Source organism: Macrotis lagotis, chromosome 2 (assembly GCF_037893015.1).
Source record: "Macrotis lagotis isolate mMagLag1 chromosome 2, bilby.v1.9.chrom.fasta, whole genome shotgun sequence".
In the NCBI taxonomy this organism is placed as follows: Eukaryota; Metazoa; Chordata; class Mammalia; order Peramelemorphia; family Peramelidae; genus Macrotis; species Macrotis lagotis.
The window spans coordinates 95,626,398-95,647,768 of record NC_133659.1 but is presented as its reverse complement, the minus strand read 5'-3'; the positions used below and the strand labels follow the sequence as shown (position 1 = coordinate 95,647,768).

Below are 21,371 nucleotides of genomic sequence, written 5' to 3'. Positions count from 1 at the left end.
TTGGTTTCCAAATTGTATCCCTCCCTTTCTTTTTTCCCCCTCTCCCCTTCCCTTACTGAGACAATAAACTATTTGAAATAGGTTGCACCGTAATATTCCATTATAATTATGTATCACATCTTGTTTATCCATTCCCAAGTTGAGGAGCATCCCTTTGATTTCCAGTTTTAAGCCATCACAAAATTTTTATGCAAGTAGGCCCTTTTCCCATCTTTTTTAAAAACCTCCTTGAGATACAAAACCTAGCAGTGGTATTGCTGGATCAAAGAGTATACACTGTTTTATAGCATTTTGTCCTTAGTTCCAAATTGTTCTCCAGAATGGTTGGATCAGATCAAAACTCCATCACCAGTGCATTAGTCTATCGGTTTTTCTACATCTGCTCCAACATTTATCATTTTACTTTTTTTTCTTATTAGCCATTTTGATAGGTGTGAGATGGTACCTCAAAGTTGTTTTAATTTACATTTCTCTGATTAATCATGATGTAGTTCATTTTTTTCAAACCTTTGATTGCTTTGTCTGAAAACTGCCTCTTCACATCCTTTGACTATGTATCATTTGGGAATGAATTGTATTCCTATAAACTTTATGCAGTTCTCTGGATAGTTGATAAATGAGGTCTTTATTTAATCAGAATTATCCATTTTTTACATTTTGTAATGCTCTCTATATCTTGTTTTTTCCTAAATTCTTCCCTTATCCATAGATCTGATAGGTAAACTGTTCCATCCTCTTCTAAATTACTTATGCTATCACCTTTTATTCATAATTCATGTATCCATTTTGACCTTATTTTGGTGTACAGTGTGAGATGTTTGTCTATACCTAGTTTATGCCATACTACTTTGTAGTTTTCTCAGAAGTTTTTGACAGATGTTGAGGGAATTTTTTTTATGAAGTTCATTAATAATTTATTTAATTTATTTTTTGAAGATTGGGTTAATAAAATACTTCCTTAGCTGTTAATCTAGACAATTAATATTTTTGTAGATATTCATTCATTTCAACATTGTCAAATTTATTTATATGTTATTGGAAAAAAGTTCCTATTTATTTTTAATTTTCTTATTTCTGGTGGTGTATTCAACACTTCCATTTTTGATATTGTAATTTGCTTTTCTTTTTCCCTTTTTTTGAAATCTAATTGACCAATGTTAATTATTTTATTGGGTTTTTTCATAAAAAACAACCTAGTTTTATTTATTAATTTAGTGATTTTCTTATTTTCATTTTTATTAATTCCTCCTTTGATTTTCAGGATTTCCAATTTGGTGTTTAATTAAATTTTAATTTTTTCTTTTTTTCTAGTTTTTATACTTGTACCTCCAATTCATCAATATACTCATTCTTGAACTTCTTGATATAAGCAATTAGTAATCTAAATTTTTCCCTAAGAACTTTGTCTGTATACTAGAAGTTGGGGATGTTGCCTCATTGTTGTCATTCTCTCTAATGAAATCATTGATCATTTCAGTGATTTGTCCTTTGACCCACTTATTTCTTAGATTAGATTATTTAGTATCTTTCCACTGACTATGATTGAATGTAATTTTGATTGCATTATGATCTGGAAAGGATGTATTTAATATTTTTGCTTGTCTACATTTAGTTGTCAAATTTTTATGCCCTAATAAATGGTCGGTTTTTGTGTAGATGCTACACACAACTAGGAAATGGTGTATTGTTTTTTCCCAGTGATCTCTTATGTCTGAGTTTTCTAGAATTCATTTCTCCTTAACTTCTTTCTTCTTTATTTTTTGTTTATGTATTATTATCATTCATGTTTATTTTTTGTTTAGATTGTTGTTTTGGGTTGTCTTTCATGTAGTAATATAGAAAGTCTGTATTTTCCAAAGTATTTTTTGGCTTTCACATCTTAGAAACAAGTTTTCATAACAGAATATATAGCTAAAATCTCTTCTAACAGAAAGACAATTCATATTCATATTCAATAAAATATATTGCTTTTATGCTTCCTGTCCCCATAATTTTGTACATATTGTACCTCAGTCATTCTTTATCCAAATTCCTCAACTTATGGCTTGGTATATCTTCCTTTTTTGTTTATCCTTATTAAAATATCTTTGTTGTGGTTAAAAATTTCAGCAAGTAAATTTTTTTCTTATCCTGAAAATAGTCATATATTTCCTTTTTTTCAAAGCTTATTTTCTTGTCTTAGTCACTTACTTGTTCACTGCTACTTAGCATTGCTATGGCTTCTGGGAGGAAATCCTTTCTTACTGATATTTCGAGACTCTGAGGTAAAACCTGTTTCATGTATTCATAAAATGTTTGCATCAGTAGTACTTGAGATGTTTATAAATATTATAAGGGTAGAAAGTTCTAAAGATGAATGAGTGTCAGCAAATCCAATTACTTAACTTTTAAATTGTTCTTTTGTTTTTATGGTATCTATATTTCTCATCCATTTCTTCTCTATTCCTCCTCCCAGAACCACATAAATAAAAAAATAAAAAAAAATTGGGAAGGAATGGAGGGGAAAACCAATCTAATCTTGAAATATAATAGAAGTCCATCATTGAACCTCTGTCAGCTGTTAACCTGGCTCCCTATTTAAACTTTTTCAACTTTTGCCTTCTGCCACTTGTAAATTTTGCTTTATCCTCTTGGATATCATATTTCTTAGTATTTAACATAGTGCCTGAAAGTTAGAAAACACTTAACAAATACTTATTGACTTGCTTCAAATGATTTGCTCAAGGTTATTTAACTAGTAAGTGGAAAAACTGGTAGTGAAAACGAGTTATTTCTCATATTTTTCTCAGACTCCAAATGTAGTTTCCTTGACGCCAACCTACTTTCAATGCTATTCTCACCAAAATATAATTTTTTATATTACCTTTTTTCCTATATAAAACACACCTTGTGATTTGGGTAGACAAAAGACATTTCTGTTCAACTACTACTCCCTATTTAGGTTCCTTTAACACCTTATCTTTTTTCCATAAAGCTTAGACCTAACCATGTCATTTCTCTTTTCCTCTTCTATCACTAGTGAATTCTTTAAGCAATTGAAATGTTTTATAATTGACTCCTCATTTTCCACTTAGTAGTACTAGCATATTGGTCTATATGCTATATGATATGCATGATGTTGCATTTCTTGTCTATGTGAGCTTTTTCCTCATTTCTGCTTCTGATATTTACATGTAGGTATGTGTGCATATATGCATATGTATATGTACATACTTAAACCTTTGTGTGTATATCCTCTATATTCATCCTAATAGGAGAAGACAATGCATATAAAGAAGACTATGGCAGGGGTAGGTGGGTTATAAGAAATAAACTTTGAGGGTAAAGAAGCTGCCATGGCACCAGTGCCAGAGAATCAGCAGTGGAGCTCAAGGAAGAAGTGGTTATCCACAAATATCAGCAGGAAGGTCTTCTAATGTCTTCATCCATTGCCCATTGTAGCTTATGACATTGTAATCATGATCCTCCTCTGTGTTCAAAGTTTTACAAATATCTCATTTGATTCACAAGTTATTGTTGCAGTTTTATGGTTAAGGTAATAACTAAGGTTAAGTGACTTATCCAGAATCACAGAGTTAATAAGTATCTGAGGTTGAATTGCAGCTGAAATATGCCTTACTTCAGGACCTGCATTCTATTAATTATACCACCTAGCTGCTTCAAAATAAACTATGTATCTCAGAACATTATTATTAAAGTTTCTCTCTTTTCTACAAGGATATTTTGAAATATTTTGTTAGATTTGTTAATGAAATCAAGCTTATCTTATCTATTACCCATTAATCTAGTAAAATAATCAGTATACTGCCTTGAATTATTATATTTACTATGTATGTATTTTAATTTTTCTACTAACTTACTGACAAAAGGGATTTAATTTAATGACTGATTTATGGATTACATGTCATCTTTTCCTTTTAGTTTGTCCTTTACGTTTGATCATCCAGAAAAAAATTTAAAAACTTTAATAATCCAGGTTTGTTGCTTTAAAATCATTATTAACCCTTCCCTTTTCATCACTTCTCTCTACCCGTACCTATGCTTGATAAATTTTTAAGTCATATCCACTAAAGGTCTTCAGTTCAGACCCTTATCATCATCATTTATCCACATTACTTAAATATTCACTCAATTTTTCCCTTTGCTTCCAGTCTTATCTCTCCTGCACCCTGAATTCATATGATTTTCAAAGGAACTTTTATAAGACAATTTACTCCTCTTCTCAAGAAATTTCTATGATTCCATTTTTCCTGTGACAAAATAAAAAGCAAAGTACTCTTGCAATACATCATTTAAAGCCTTTCAAAATCTTGTTTCAATCCTGCTTTGCAGAATTCTTTTTCATTAATTACATCTATACATACACTATGTTCCAGCCAAGCTGGAGGATTAGATATTCCTTGAATTGAATGTCTCATCTCCCTTCAGAATGTAATCATTTTTATTCATTTAGTCAACAAATATTTTTAAAATATTAACCAGTGGGAGGTCCTGTACTTGAAACTGTGTTAATGCTGACAAAAACAAAACAACCCTTCCCGTCAGAGAGTTTCTAGTCAAGTTAGGGGTAATGGTAGAGAGAGCAGCAGGGGTTGGGATGGGTTCCAACATAAGTAAATACAAACCATACAAAATAATTTATTATTTGAGGTGCTAAGAATTAGAAGGATCAGAATAGGTCTCGCTTAGGGCATGTAGTTGATCTGATCTTTGAAGGAAGCTATGGATTCTATAAAGGAAAGATAAAGATATTCTAGTTATGGTACTGGATAATTGAATGACATGTAGATATGTATAGGAAACAGCACATAAGACATTAGAACTGGATTATAGAATTTGTAATAGGGAATAATTTCCAATAAGCCCAGCAGAGAGACTGAAGTCAGTTTGGCTTTACGTGCCAAATAGTGGGATTTATATTTTAATGTAGAAGCTAATAGGAAAACATCAGAGCTGTAAGGGAAGATAGATTAGGGAGAGGAGGGACTTGAGGTAAGGAGACCAATTAGGAAGCTATTACAGTAGTTTAAGAGACAATGATGACTTCAATGGGGGGGATTGGCATCTGATTGAATTTAGGGGTGAAAGAATGTGAACACCACTCCCCCCAAAAAGAACCATTTTATTAACTTCATTTCTTTCAAGTTATCTCTGTTTAATCATTCATAATTGTAACTATTCACATTCTTTCACTCCTAAATTCAGTGAGATGCCAAATCCCCTTCTCTAAATTCATATGAATACCAAGTTCAAGCTCTCATTGTTTCTTAACCTGGACTATCACATTAACTTCCTAATTGGCCTCCTTTTCTCATATCTCTCCTTTTTCTACCTATCATCCATATAATTCTGATGTTTTGAAGAGTTTATAGTTTCTATGAGATCTATTTATAAATGTCCAAAAGGCAGTTGGTGGTTGCTCAAGAGAGAAAGGCTAATACGTACATATATGATATCAAGATCATAATTGAATCCATGGAAGGTGATGGAGCACTGAGAGAGTTAGCTCCTTTGTATTCTCTGCCTTTCAAAATTCTTATCTTTCTTTAAGATTCAAGTCATAGACCCCCCTTACTCCATGAAACCTCCTCTAACGCATTTAGGAGGGCTTATTATTTTTTTTTAGGTTTTTTGCAAGGCAAATGGGGTTAAGTGGCTTGCCCAAGGCCACACAGCTAGGTAATTATTAAGTGTCTGAGACCGGATTTGAACCCAGGTACTCCTGACTCCAAGGCCGGTGCTTTATCCACTACACCACCTAGCTGCCCCAGGAGGGCTTATTATTATGCTCATTTTGTTACCTTGAATTTTCCTACTTTAAGAGTTAAATGCTAGCTCCTTAAGGGAATGAGACTGTTTCATTGTCTTTATCAAATTTTTAGTTGTGTAGTCCATTTCCTTACACATAATAACCACTTAATGATTATTTTTAAATTAAATTGGACATAGGCAATAAACATTTGTTAAATTATTAAAGTTTTCTAAATTGTTTCATATTATAATGGGTTATGGAATAAATTCTTCATCTGTCATAACTATAACATAGTGCCCTATATAAATATCTTGAGCACAGTCTGCTCATAATTGTGTTAGATGTTATGATACCTATGAAATTAGAAGATTTTCTTTAATCTCAAAATAATTTGCAGAAAGAGAAAATCAGTGAGTTACAGAAAACTTTCTGAGAGCGATGGTAAAATTGAAATAGAACTTTCAAAATTGGGAAGTATTTGGTGTTCATGATAATGGGCCTTGGGCAGGGAAGGGAGGATACTGCCATATAATAATACTGTGACCTCACTACCAGAGGGAGATTAGTTACATCTTTCTCTTGGAGTCCCAACTGTGTGTACCTGAGTGGTTTAGGGGTCTCTTTTCTAACACTATAAACTTGAATCCCAGTTCCTTTGTCCTTCCCTGTTAATCACTGGTGCCTAATGACTAGTACCTAATTCTGTTTAACCAGTTAACAAAGATTTTAATGTCAAAGTTATGGCAAGAAGAAAATACCAAATCTCTTTCACTCAGGAGAGTGAGCTCAGACTTAATGGAGTATCTCCATAGCCCCCCCCACCACCACCAATGTTTCTTCATTTCCAGAATATCTTTGTCTCAGTTACTTTGGGCTGGATCCAAAGTTTGCTCTCTGGGGCCTCAAAACTGGAACAATTTAAACACTTGGACAGGACAGGACTTTAAGACTTTTTGGAGTATTCAGCATTGGTCTCCTAAAACAAAACAAAAAAAAAAGGTAAAAGCCTATATTCAAGGGCCGCATACCCAAGTGTTCTCCATAATGTTTCCTCTCATTAGAACACCACTAGGCAAGAGAAAGTTAGCAGAAAAGGACAAAGTTCTAGTTGCCTTATGGCTTTTGAATAATCCTCCATTTATAGTTCTGAAGTCAGTCCAAGAAGTTGTTTCTTATCACATGGATGGTTAACAAACTAGCACCAGTTGCAGAATGTCTGTACATGCTTCAAATCTCTGTAGAGCCCTTTAATTGCATATTATCATTTCTTTCTGAAGCAGGTTTCCCAGCCTCTTGCACACAAGGAATTGTATTAACAGAGTATGCCAATAAATGCTTAAAAGGACTGGGCTCCTTAACCAATCTCAATTACATTTCATCATTTAATGTTTTTACAATTTGCCATCCTACAAAAATTAGCTGGGATGCATTTGAAATGCTTGATCCTCGTCTCCAATTCAGAAACTACTCTGGGGTTTCAGGGATGTTTAAGGATTGCATTTAACTTGATTTCCCAGTGCCATACAGAATTTCAAAATAGTCAGTGAGGCCTGGTTTATACATGGACAGGTGAAAGTTAAAATCATACTCAAAATGTTCTGCAGATAAAGTCTTACTCTCAAAATGTTCTGCATATTCAGCAAAGAATATTTAGTCTTAGCTTAGGACTAAAGTTTAGGACTATCAAGATGATAATTGAACTCATGTAAGGTGATGAGAGCACTGAGAGAGTTAGCTTTTTCCTCTTCTCTGCCTTTCAGAATTCTTATCTTTCTTTAAGATTCAGGTTACAGACCCCTTCCTCCATGAAGCCTCCTCTAATGCATTGTCTCTAAGAGAAAATGAGGGCTTGAATGGGGGGGGGTAGGGGGATTAGCAAATATCAGCTTTGTGTAAAAAATGTCCTTTTCCAACTCAATAAAGATAAGAAAGGACAAAGAAAATTGGCTTTCTGTTTTGGAAGAAGTTTTATTATGCAGAATATCTAATATCACATGAAACTTTCCCTGAAGAGACTTGGGACCAGGGGTCAACTGGAAATCATGCTTGGATGGGAAAAAACCTGTCTGGCTTGGGACTTGAATAATAGTTCTGCCCCTTGGGAGACAGGGATAATGCACTGTCTCCTTTTCCCAGTAGTGTCCTCTTCCCCTTGCTTTGGACTCATACTCACAGATTATTCTTTATTATTTATTAAGTCCAAAGGAAAAGGCAACCAAACTTCTCATTTCAGAAGGAAAGCTGAGACCCTACAGCAAACTCAAAGCATATATATGACTTTCTTTTTACTGGAGAACAAAGTTTATGTGGATTGCATGAAGGAACTCATGTGAGATATATATGAGACCATTTGAATTTTCAGGAACCCATTGGAGAAACTTTTCATCTAGAGTTTTAAATCTTGTATATTGTTAATCCACTAGAATATTGCATTTTTTCCCTCTTGTTTTAAATTGGAATTGTGAACAGTCAGGTTTTTTTAGGTATATCACCATAATAATCAGCTTTTCCCCCTTTTTTTTATTTTTTGCAAGGCAGTGGGGGTTAAGTGACTTGCCCAAGGTCACACAGTAAGTATCAAGGGTCTGAGGTTGATTTTGAACTCAGGTCCTCCTGACTCCCAGGCCTGTTGGTCTCTAACCATTGCGCAACCTAGCTGCCCCTAAAATCAGTTTCTTTTGAGACAGTTTTTGCAGACTTTTAACATTTGTACTTTAATTGAATGGTTGCTGATACTTGTTTTATTACTGAAACTTGTATAAATATTAACATTGAGGCTAATATAAGGAGTATTAAGTATGTATTCCTAAAACACATACTGGTGTCTATCAGTTTAGTTTAAAAATTCTAGGATAAACATATATTTTCATTTTTTTCCCTCTTTTTAGTTCGAAGCAGTTTTTAATAAGGGCCTTGTAACATGAGATCCTTTGGTACTGTAAGTCCATAGGACAAAAAACTTGGTTGCCTAGAAACTTTTGAGTCATCAATCCTAAAGATTTTATGTCCTTTTCTAGAGAACTTCACCCTTGCCTGATATTTTTATTTGTTCCTTTTTTTAATCTCTAACTGGGACTATTCATTCTATTATTATGGAATGCTAGGAGAATTACTTTCATTGAAAGGGTCCTTTGGGAGAAATTTCAGATACCTTTTGGTCTAAATAACCAGAGGAAATTTGTCTGGATCTCAAAGTGATTGGGGACTACTAGAAAAATTTTGATGTGACCTCTACAGATTGGAATATGTAGAGAATTTTGTTTAGAATCCAGATAGGTTGACTATATGGAAATCATGGAAAGGTTTTTTTTTTTTTTTTCCCTAACCTTAGAAGTTTGGTTTCTCACCTGGAAGTGAAAAGGTGACATCATCGCTGTGAGGAAAAGTCTTTCTGAGAAAGTAGATTAGATTTTATCTTCCTTTTATTTTTCTTTACTTTATTATTTTATGTTAGGAAAACAAGAAAAAGAAAACTATTAGAACTTTGTAAAACATGTTTGCCCATTTGTATCATATATATATATATATATTTGGAAATATAGAAGTATGTTTATTAAAAGGTTTGATTATGAATTGTGTCAAACATACTTTTTCTTGAGACTCTTTAGATTAAAGCAATGGGGAAGGAATTAAAAAAAAAATATATCAGAATTTCCCAAAGCCACTAAAGAACTATCTTATATTTTATTTTTGCCAAATTCTAGGAGATTTGCACTGGGAAGAAAATTTTAAAACTTGGAGGAAAGTGAAAGGGTTGTATTGAAACTACCCAATACTGTGATATCTTAACCAGATGAGAAAACTTATCTCATTAAGTCAATCAAAGATTATTAAACTAAGAATAGAAAGACCTTTAACTAGGATTAGTTGTGCTATGATTGTCCAAGGAAATGTGACCAAGTTGCAGGGATCATCTATAAAATTTCAAAAAAAAAAAATGAGTTTCTAGTACTTTCCTGAGAATCAACCTGTGGAAAATGGAAGGAGGTCCTTGGCCAGGTCTCTCCCTGTATTTTATTATATTTGAACAAATGAAATCTTCTCAGCTTCAAAGAGTTTAGAGGGATATTAGACTTACAATCTGCCTATCAGTGTTCTAAATGACATTTTCATATTAGCTATTGCTCTACCAGAAATTTAACTACAAGGAATCCAGCAAAGAGACGATACTATGACTAAAGGGAACTTTTGAAGTATATTCTTCAAGACCCACAAGCTATTCTTTTTGGCAGTATGATCGCTAAGCTTTTGGGCTCTTTCCTCTGGATTTTGGGCTTGAGGGAATGTTTGTGACAGAGAATTTTTGTAGGGTGTTTTGTATTTATTGTGCTTAATGTTCCATTTGGGAAAAATATCTAAAAACTGTTTAAAGCTAGGTAGCGACACTAATTTTTAATGGGTGGGGGGGAGGCTTAAGTCTATGGCATTACAGGTTTTCTCTTACCCCCCCCCCCCCCAGGCTGATTTTAAAACCCTAAGTCAGGAGATATAGCCAGCTTGGAGAATTGCTCATTAATGGGACTGGTTTTGGAAATGATGGTTCAGTTTAAATGGGCTATATCAGATTAAGGATATAATATTTTTAGCTTCTCACCTTTCCAGTTCATTTTCCATGTAATTGCCAAATTGTTGTTCAGAAACAAAGCTCTGATTATTCACTCTTATTCAAGAATCTTGATTGGTTCTTGAGTATAAGATAAAAAAAAAACTCTTTTGTTTGACATTTAAAGCCCATCTTAATCTATCTTTATCCTCCCTTTCCAGGAGCTGCACATTTCTCTCCATGCATTGTTACAGCCACACAAACCCATTTGGTGCTCTTTGAACATGCCATTATATCTCCTGCCTTTCACCTTGCCCACAGCTATTATCTCATACAATCCCAAATGTATTTTAGTGCTAGTGCAAATGGCATTGAGTCCATCATGACTTGCCATACCATTTTTCTCTGCCCTCCTTGACATCCACTGCCATGGTAGGACCCTTTGTCCTTGAGTACCAAGATCTATTTGTTTTATTTTCATTTTTTAACTTTATATTCCCAACACCTGTAGTATAATTCCTTTCACATAGTAAACATAAAATAAATGTTTCTTGAATGCATTACAGAAGAAATTTGATTAATGCTTAAAAGTCATCTTCTAAATCTATTTTTAACTAATATTCCTTCATAGAAAGTTCAAAACACCTTTAATATAGAATAGCAAAGACCTATTATAAACTATTTTATCTTGCTGTGAAAATGCTTTTATATAGCATTTAACTAATGCTTTTATTTAGCATTTTATAGAGCATAAGTTTGCATATATGTAGATTTTTAAAATGATCACTCACTTCTTATGTTTCTGTTAAGTAAGTATAATTATATTGCCATTGATGCCCCTTCCAAATAAAATTCTGTGATAGATATATTGCAATGGACTTGTCTCAGTCATATGATTGTGATTTTAACTTAGCATACCAAAATGAAATAATTTTTTCTCATGCATTACATAAGAATCAAGAGAGATTTATTGCCACTGAACAAGTTCTGAAAGATCAACTTTTCCCAGTAATGGTGAGTTAAAAGGAAAATAAAAGGAAATTACAATTTAGGTTGAAAATAAAATTACATGTTGTACAAAAAAGGTGCTCAATAAATATTTTTGATTTAAAAATCTGTTGATTTAAAGAAGATTAAAAAATAATTTACCTGTTCTTGGAAAGTAACAGTTCTTGCTCATTCCTCTAAAAATACTAATGATAATTAAGAATATTTTCTGTTTATATAATGTGTATAAAAAGAAGTTTCTAGGAAATAAAGTTCTATATCTTTAAAATCTAACTAGGCAGAAGATCAGTCATTTCTTTATTTCATTCATTTCATCATTTTATATATTCATTTCTCCCTTTCAAGGGAAAACAGGCAAATTTTATACTGATCCATATTATAGTTCATATGATATTTCTATCTTGAGTTCTGTATCTCTGAAAGAGATCTCTTCATGATTTATAATACTTTGGATTATTCTCTTTCATTGCAAAAATAAGAGTTTATGACTATTACTTACTATCTAATTGACCTGTAGCACTGTGTTCAGTTATCAAATATTTTTTTGCCATTGGGGAAGATTTTGTTTCAAAGTATTGTGTACTTATTTGAAAAAGAAATAGGAATCAGTGTTACAGGAGAAAATGAACAGAAAATATAACTTTTCTGCTAATTATGGCATAATCTATTTTCAGGTTATAATTTTTTGTTGGGGGTAGTACTGCTTATATGTTGATATTTCTATAAATTTTCTGTAACTATTGCTATTTATGCTTTTATTTTCTTTCTAACAGTTGTCAAAATCTTTATGCTTAATTATTGTTGAATCAACTTTTTGTAAAAATTTATTTTTAATATTTGATATTTACATTTGAGATGCAATTACAAGTCCTAAGAAATTTTAAAACAGCAAAAACTAATGGTTTTTCAAAGTTATTTCAGACACAAAGTATGATATGATGAATGTTTTAAAGTTGAGGAATTTTTTTTGACATTGAATATAAAAAAGATAACATTATAGTGATAAATCATTGTTAGAATTAAAGACTTGCAGAAAAAATAACAATGAAAACTTTCTAATAACAGAAATTAAATCATTTAATTGGTTAAAATTGTTTTATTGCTAATTTCTTAAATACTACTCTATGTGCATATACATAAATACATATGCATGTTTGTCTATAAATATACACACACACATATACACATCTATATTCGTCATCTTTTTTATAAATTGCCTTGGGACAAAATTTTCAAAAGAGTTTGATGCCTTAATGGGTCACAATTCTTATTTTGTTAGCCTTTCCAAAGTTAATGCATTTTATCAACATATGAGAATCTTGTACTTTTTTCCTTAATAAACTTTTCTCCTGTCAGAATTATTTCCTTCTTTCAGTTTATTTTGGTTGATTTTAATTGCTTTTAAAGTGTGAACTGATTTATCACCAACACCTAATTTGTTATACTGGAGACTTACTATTGCTTCTCACTCTCAACTTTGCTATGCCAATTCAAGAATGACTTAATTTCAATGAAATCTGTGTGGTATTTAATAAGATTTTGTTAATTTGGTGGTTAACTTATTTGATTTCACTCTCACCCATTTTATGTAATTCTATACTAGATTTATTAAATGCATTCAATGTGTTTTGTTCTTAATTACATTTTTTTATTGATTAGCAGTCTTACTTCATTGCCCCTGATTTAACTGGACTCCCAACTATACCTGAAAGTGTAAGTATCTTAGTATTTTCAAATCAATTTTCTGCTTGGAAATTTTGAGAACAGAGCTTAGAGAAGGCATTTTTCAGCACAAGGCAAGGTTTGAAAATTATGCTCCTTTATGCCCACTGAAGGCTCTGAACTTTCACTGTAACACATGCAACATGATTTATCACAAAGTAAATACTTACATATGTTGCAGAGCAGAATTTTCTGACATTATAAATATATGCCTTTATTAAAATGAATAATAATAAATTCCTTCATCACATGTTCCCCAATATACATTGTGTGGTACCAGCAATATTACTTGCCTAATGTCATTTCTGGCTCTGCTTGGATATGGAATTTGATATACAGGAATTGAAAAAATGCTTCAAGATATTTTAAGGAGACATAATACTTAGGGAAAAGATGCTTCATTCAGAAACTAAGAAGCTTGATTCTATCCCTGGGGCTCTCATCCCTTCTTTTCAATTCTCTTTTCCTTTTCCCATTAACTAGGTATGTCTGAATCTGGGTAAGGGTATTAAAAGGATTTACTTTCCACTTATTTAGTACAGGTGAGCAGTAATGCTTATTCTTTCTTTATTTCCTAATGTCTCTTTAATCAGTTAGATTAGATCCTTTCTACTATGTATATAGATTTGTTTCTAAGGTATAGGAATGAATACAGAAATTAAAAGAATAAGATAAAATCGCATTTGCAATTTCTGACATGAGACACATTTTTAATATTTATATTGGACTGTGTTCAGATCACTTATGTTTTTTAATATGATTTCCCTTTTTAAAAATTAAATAGGGGCAGCTAAGTGGTGTAGTATATAGAGCACTGGTCCTGGAGTCAGGAGTACCTGAGTTCAAATCTGGCCTTCAGTCACTTAATAATTACCTAGCTGTGTGGCCTTGGGCAAGCCACTTAACCCCATTGCCTTGCCAAAAAAAACAAACTAAAAAAAAATTAAATAAATTTTTTTCTAAGTCTTGAATTTATAAGGCAATGCAAAACATAATGACAATAAAAATTTTAAATTTTGACATTTATAATGAAACTTTAGCAGGAAAATTTCATAGTATTACAATATTTTTGAAATTAGGATTTGTAATATGTATAGTTTTCTTTATATGGAATAATACTTCGCATTGCCACTGATTATTCATTTCTTTTCCTTGCTCATGCTTTATCAAATCTAAAATGTGCTTATCCCATAGTATTTCTCAGTTGTAAATTTACTAAAGGATTTATTGTATTTGTGGGTCTGTTTCTGGATAATGACAAGGGGGAAAACCCTTTTTATCTTTTGCATATTTTTCCTATTTGTCTGAAATCATAGCAAATGATCATAGCAAACAAAAATAGCTAAGTGGAAACATGACTTAAGGAAAACAAGACAATAATAAATACTATCTGATATATTTAGATTTTCCTTTGTTGTGTAAATATTCTTATCCATTCTATAAATTTCTTTCTGTACTGTCCAATTACTTTTAACATAGTTGGATGATTTTATTGAACTGAAAGAAAAAATTGCAAGTAATATTCTATAGCTGCTAGTTTATTAATACCAGGACAAAATAGCATAACTATAATGTATTAGTTTTAGTATATGCCAAACTCAAATAACCCATCTGCACAAACTGTGTTAGCAAACTGCATAGAGATTTCAGTATTCTTATTGTGGGTCTGAGCCAACCCATCGAATTCCTTAAATCCCTTAATAGTTTCAGAACCTTTGTGTACTGTGTATCATGGGCCAGTTATTGCCTGTTATATTTTCCCTTGAGACTGACTGACAATACTTCATCTTATGTACCCTGGCCTCTTCACTGCTCTGGTACAAATGGTGGATGCTAGTTACTACCCTCCCCCCAACTCCTGCTTTCCCCTTTGCTTACAAATAAATGTACAGCAGCGAAGGCTAATTACTTGGATTGTTTATTTAGATTATTTCCTGTGCCACCTTGCTTAGCAAAGTTTACTTTTTTGGAACTTAAAACAAAAACTATATAGCAAATTGTATCAGAGACTATATACCTTCACAGTTGTAATTAATTATTTTTCTTATTCAAACACAAACAGTATGTGTTTAGTTGTATTACAATAAGAAGACTATGGGTGAAAAAAGAACAAAGCAAATAGTTATGGAACCAACATCCAAACTAATTCTCCATTTAGTATTTTGACATTTACACAAAACTATTATCCAAGCTATTAATTTCTTTCCTCACCAGTAGAGATCACAGCCCCTTCATACAGTCCCATCCTGTGTAATGTTTGATCTTGAACTTTGAAAATGGATGATTTATATTGGACAATATGAAATATATATATGTGTATGTATATATATATATATATATATATATATATATATATAGTGGATTTAAATGTAGAAAACTTAAAAATAAAACAGTGTGCTATATTAACGTAGGACTTAGGAGATCTGAGTTCTAATACAACATCTGAAAATAGCTATGTCACTGTAAGTTTTTGAACCTTGGTTTCCTCATCTTTAAAATGAATGGTGAGACTGAATTAAGCCTATGTTGCCTTCCAAGTATATAAAGTACTATTTATCTTTTGTGAGTGAGTCAGATATTATCAGCAGCCATCTTCATTGGTTCACCCCAACAAAAATTATTTTAAGTCTAAATTATTTCATACAACTAGAGGTTTGGTCTTCTCATTCATGACTGTTAACTTTGTTTGATTATGCATGTGAACTCTATATTTCCATGCTTGTTCGGTTCTTTGCGGGGGAAAGTGATTGACAACTTATTTAACTGCCTTCTTTTTCTGATTTAACTAAACCCTCTAAGTCTTAGTTCACTATAAGGTGCTGCTATTGTCAGGTATCCTGTTTCTTCTTCACTTTCTGTTTTTTCTTACACCTAGAATTTTTAAGGTGAAAATAATATTTTCATACATTAAATTTTAACACTTTAGAGAAGAAATTCATGTTAATGAAGGTGGATATAAGAGACCATTTTATGTTTATATAATTTATTATATCAGGGAAGGAATTTCATGTATTTTGGGAAATAATTGAAATTTCCTATAGCATTTTTGATATAACTGTAGAATTTAATATATGGTAGATTTCATGAGTTGAATCCAAGGTATTTTATTTAGTATTTATTTAGTCCCTCAATAATAAATTATATAGCATTAACCTGCAAAAGACTTCACCCAAACATGAGTGTAGGAAAGCTTCCCAGAATACTATACAATGTATGTGTTTGTGCATATTTATTTATTGACATAAATATTAAATAACATTATTTTGATGAATATCATTCATTTTAAGAGTGATTTTTATGCAAACATATTTTATAAAGTAATATTAATAACTTTACTTTGATGAACATGATTTATTTTTAATTTCTTAAGTGATTTTTTTTTACACATACTTTATATCCCCTGTTAACACGTAACTGAGAATTCTTTTTTACTTATCCAGAGAAATCTTACAGAATATTTTGTGGCTGTGGATGTGAACAATATGCTACAATTGTATGCCAGTATGCTACATGAGAGGCGCATCATCATTACTGCTAGCAAATTAAGCACTGTAAGTACTTCACACATATCCTTTTAAGTAGGCTATATTGAGCTTTTCACAAAAAAGACCTACAGACCTCTGAAGATTTAGATATGTTCCTTGTGTACTTATAATTCAGTATCTACATACTTTTTGATATATGGTTTTTTAATCTGGCTCTTGAAGTACAAAAGTCTGATTTATATAAGGCCTACTCAGATACATTAAGTCAGGTTAATTATTTTTTTCTTATCAGGAGATGAGACTTCTTTAACTCTACAGAGTTCGTTTCAGTGTCTCTCCTACCTTGTAAAGAATTCTTAAGAGCTATTATGAGATCTTTATTATTCACTTGTGGCTTTTTCCATTGGAGCTGCTTGAAAGAAATCAAGGGGCCATGATAATAGCTACTATCCTAACCTGGTAATAGGTAGATTCATCTTTGTTCCAGAGTATGCTTTGGGAGTGTAATAGCTCTGATTTGGAGGAGCTCTTCAATCTGATAATAACTTACAATTCAATAGCGTTTTTTTATTATACATTTTATGCTACTGTTCTTCTTAAAATGTTCTGTGTGGAGGCCTTTTTTAACATAGTGTTTAAATATCAGAATTTTGCATTGTTTAAAAAATGTTGATAAGTATTTTGATATACACATTAGTTTTGATTTCAGAGTATTAAAATGTTGGTGTTAGAGTTTGTATTATAATCTTATATCTAGATAGATATTTTAATATAATTGGCAAATATTAATTAAAACTCATTGTTTAATTTCAGATTTTCCTTTTTAAAACTTTGGTCATTTTATAAATCATTCATCATTATTTATATGCACTTAGTAGTTTTTCATACTTTGACTCCATATAGTACAGATACATATCTCATCTGTTGGACTGATTTTCAGTTTCCTTTTCTGGATTGTAATCCAGAGTAGGTATCTCCCAAAACTTTGTTTGGAACCCTCTTCTATTTCACCTCTATGCTATTCAATTAGTGAGTTAATAATGATGAGTTCACCAAATTAAAATAACCTAACGGGATAAGAGAATAAAGTTCACACAACAAAGCCTTGAGCAACTTCCATACTTAGCAAATTGGACCTGTTTGAAGATCCAGCAAAGGAGACAGTAAAAGACTTGTGATAGAAGAACCAGAATAGGATAGTGTTATGGAAACCTAAATAGAAGAGAATATCAAGGAGAAGATAGTGATGTCAAAGACTACAGACAAGTGAGGAAAGATTAGTAATGAGAAAAGGTCATTAGATTGTGCAGTTAAATGAGTGTTAGAAACTTTAGAGAGAGTAATTTTAGTTGAATATTGGAATCAGAAACCAAGCTTTCAGGAGTTAAGTAGAGTTAGAGTTAGAAAAACAAGAGGAAACATTTCTTTAGATGGCCTTCTCTAAAAAAAAAACAAAAAAAAAAAACGTGATTCCTCATTTTTATCCTGCTCTAACCTCAGTTCTGACTTTCAGTTTTACATCTCCAATTGCCTTGTTGAATATAAGGAACTAAATGTAACACAGACATCTTCAACTCTTTTTAAACACATTTTAAAAACTGAACTAATTTTTTTTCTCTGCCCAGACACTTTTATTCTCCTGACTTTCCTTTTATTGACTTCCTTGCTATTTTTCACACAAGATACTCCATCATTGACTTTACTAAGCCTGGAATTCTTTCTCTTCACATCTCTATCTCCTGCCTTCATTGGTTTTCTTCAGGTCCTGGCTGACATTCTGTAGGAAGCCTTCCCTGGTACTATTTAACCCTTGTTAAAAAGGTGTTGACTGGCATTAATGGTTCAGTGAGATAGATACATTGCTGAATAGGAAGGAAGCAAAAGCAATTTAATTCCAAGAGACTTACCCAGCAGCCAGACCATCTCTGATAGTCCTGTTTCCTATCAATCAGGTCAAGGAATGGAATGATTCTGGTAAACACAAATGATTACCATGCCTTGCCCAGCATACCCTTTAATAAACATAGTTATGTAACTCATGCTACCAATCATTTGGTTGGTTGACGTCTTCTTTCATACCAGAGGACTAGTAGTAATGCCTTTGTGCTTTTGTTGAGACTTTTTCCACGTTTTTCCTGATTATGTCTTGTTGGTATGTAGTTGTTTCCTTTTAAGTGCTCCTTCAGAGCAGGGATTTTTTTTTTACCTCTTTTTGGTCTCCAGATTGAAGCATAAAACTTGGCACACAACAGGAATTTTAAAAAATGCTTCTTGACTGACTTTCAAGGCCACCTCCCATAAGATCGATCCTCTCACCCTCATCTCTTCATTTTATTTCTCACCCTCCCATTTTCTGTTGTTCTATAGACACAGAGAAATTGTGAAACTAATAAAACTGGGACTTAGACCCAAGTACGCTGGACTCCTAATCTACTTCTCACTCATACCGTGATGCTACAAAAGTTTTTTGAGGGAAAATCATCTAAAACTTTTAATAAATTATTAAGTAAATTTAATTGCATGATAAAAGTTATATTAGCTTGATTTATAGGCAAAAAAGAAAAGCCTGAGTACAAAGTTTCTCAGATATTAAAATATGTTTTTGTTGAGTTTTTTATATTGTAAATTGTCTTATATAAAATATTTTAACTAAAAATAATCACTTAGACTTAGGATAGTGTTATGAAAAATAATACATTTGATATTAAGGGTTGTGAGAAAACCTGTCAACTTATGCACTACTTATTAGTGGAATTGTGAATTAGTCTAAGTATTCAAAAATCATTTTGCAACTATTCTCAAAGTTTATTAAACTTTACATTCTCTTTCCCAACTGTACAGCTACTAAACTTATTCCTCAAAGAGATCAAAGAAAGAAAAGGACCCATTAACAAAAAAAAATACTGCAGCAACTATTCTTTGTTGCAGCCCCAAACTTGAAATCAAGAGGCTATCTACAATTAGGAAATGGCTAAGCAAATTTTGTTAACTGAAAATAATTGGAATATTATTGACAAAATGAATAACTTTAAGGGAAACTGGGAAGTTTTTTAATGCAGTGACTTGAGCTGAACTAGAATATTAATTTTCATAATAACTGCAGTGTTGTATAGAGGAAACAACTCTGGTGGTCTTTAGAATTATGATAAATGTATTGAAAATCATAAATTACTAATACAGAGAACTGAAGGTTAAACATGACACCCATCCCTTGACAGAAAGAAAGTAGACTGGAAATTCAAGGGTCATATATTTTTAATATATCTAATCTAGAAATTTAATTTAATGGACTATGAACATTTTTAAAGAGGATTTTAGTTTTCATTTTAAAAATTATTCATTGGCAATCTTCTGCCAGAGGTAGAGATAATTTATAAATAATAGAATTCAAGTAAGATGCTTCCTATCTTAATTTTTTCATTTTCATTCATTCATTCATTCATTTATTTGTTTATTAATTTGTTCATTTATTGATTCATTCCTTTGCAAGGCAAATGGGGTTAAGTGGCTTGCCCAAGGCCACACACACAGCTAGGTAATTATTAAGTGTCTGAGGCTGGATTTGAACCCAGGTACTCCTGACTCCAGGGTTGGTGCTCTATCCACTGTGCCACATAGCTGCCCCTCAATTTTATTTTTCATGAGATCATATTTACTCCATAAATTTAAAAAATGCATTCATAAAAATAAAAAATGATTATTGATAAATTCTGAAAACTTAATGCTTCATATTTCAAAAGATGATTTGATCAGATTTGTTATGACTTTTTGCATGTTTTAGCTCATTAATTTTCTTTAGCTATCATTATTTATAGATTATGTTGGAATTATTCTAAAGATTTATTAGCCTTTAATTTTTTAATGGTATTTTATTTTTTCTCCAATTACATATTGTGAAAATTTTTGCATTCATTTTAATAAGATTTTGAATTATAAAATGCTTTTCCTTATTTCCTCCTCTCCCTTCTTTTGAAAATAGGAGGCATTTTGATATGGTTTGTACATGTGCTGTCACGTATAACATTTCCATATTAGGCTCAGTTGTGGATGAGAAAAAAATAATCAAAAGTAAAAGATAACCAGGAGAAAAAAAAATAAAGAAATTGAAGAAAGTAAGCTTTGATTTCCATTCAGAGTCCCACAGTTCTTTTTCTTTTAATTTATTTTTATTAAAGATATTATTTGAGTTTTACAGTTTTCCCCCAATCTTGCTTCCCTCCTCCCACCCCCACCCCCACAGAAAGCACTCTGTCAGTCTTTACTTTGTTTCCATGTTGTACCTTGATCCAAATTGGGTGTGGTGAGAGAGAAATCATATTCTTAAAGAGAAGAGAAGTCTAAGAGGTAACAAGTTCAGACAATAAGATATCTGGTTTTTTTTTTTTTTTTCTAAATTAAAGGGAATAGTCCTTGCACTTTGTTCAAACTCCACAGCTCCTTAGCTGGATACAGATGGTACTCTCCTTTGCAGACAGCCCAAAATTGTTCCTGATTGCTGCACTGATGGAATGAGCACTTCCTTCAAGGTTGAACATCACTTCCATGTTGCTGTTAGGGTGTACAGTGTTTTTCTGGTTCAGCTTATCTCACTCAGCATCAGTTCATGCAAATCCCTCCAGGTTTCGCTGAAATCCCATCCCTCCTGGTTTCTAATAGAACAATAGAGTGTTCTACATATACCACATATACCACAGTTTGCTAAACCATTCCCCAATTGAAGGACATTTACTGGAATTCCAATTCTTTGCCACCACAAATATAAATATTTTTGTACAAATAATGTTTTTACCCTTTTTCCTCATCTCTTCAGGGTATAGACCCAGTAGTAGTATTGCTGGGTCAAAGGGTATGCACATTTTTG

At 32.1% G+C, this 21,371-nt stretch overlaps 1 protein-coding gene across 3 annotated transcripts in view; it reads left to right on the top strand.

The window, feature by feature from the left end:
- Positions 1–21,371, top strand: part of DENND1B (DENN domain containing 1B) — a 365,288-nt gene that overhangs the window by 199,847 nt on the left and 144,070 nt on the right. The window contains exons 8-10 of one of the 3 annotated variants that reach the window (XM_074222287.1): positions 11,250–11,309; positions 12,966–13,016; positions 16,466–16,576. In XM_074222287.1, coding sequence (XP_074078388.1) covers positions 11,250–11,309; positions 12,966–13,016; positions 16,466–16,576 — 222 coding nt within the window. Of the gene's footprint in view, positions 1–11,249; positions 11,310–12,962; positions 13,017–16,465; positions 16,577–21,371 lie in introns of all 3 variants that reach the window. The other 2 variants (XM_074222286.1, XM_074222288.1) reach the window with 2 other exon arrangements.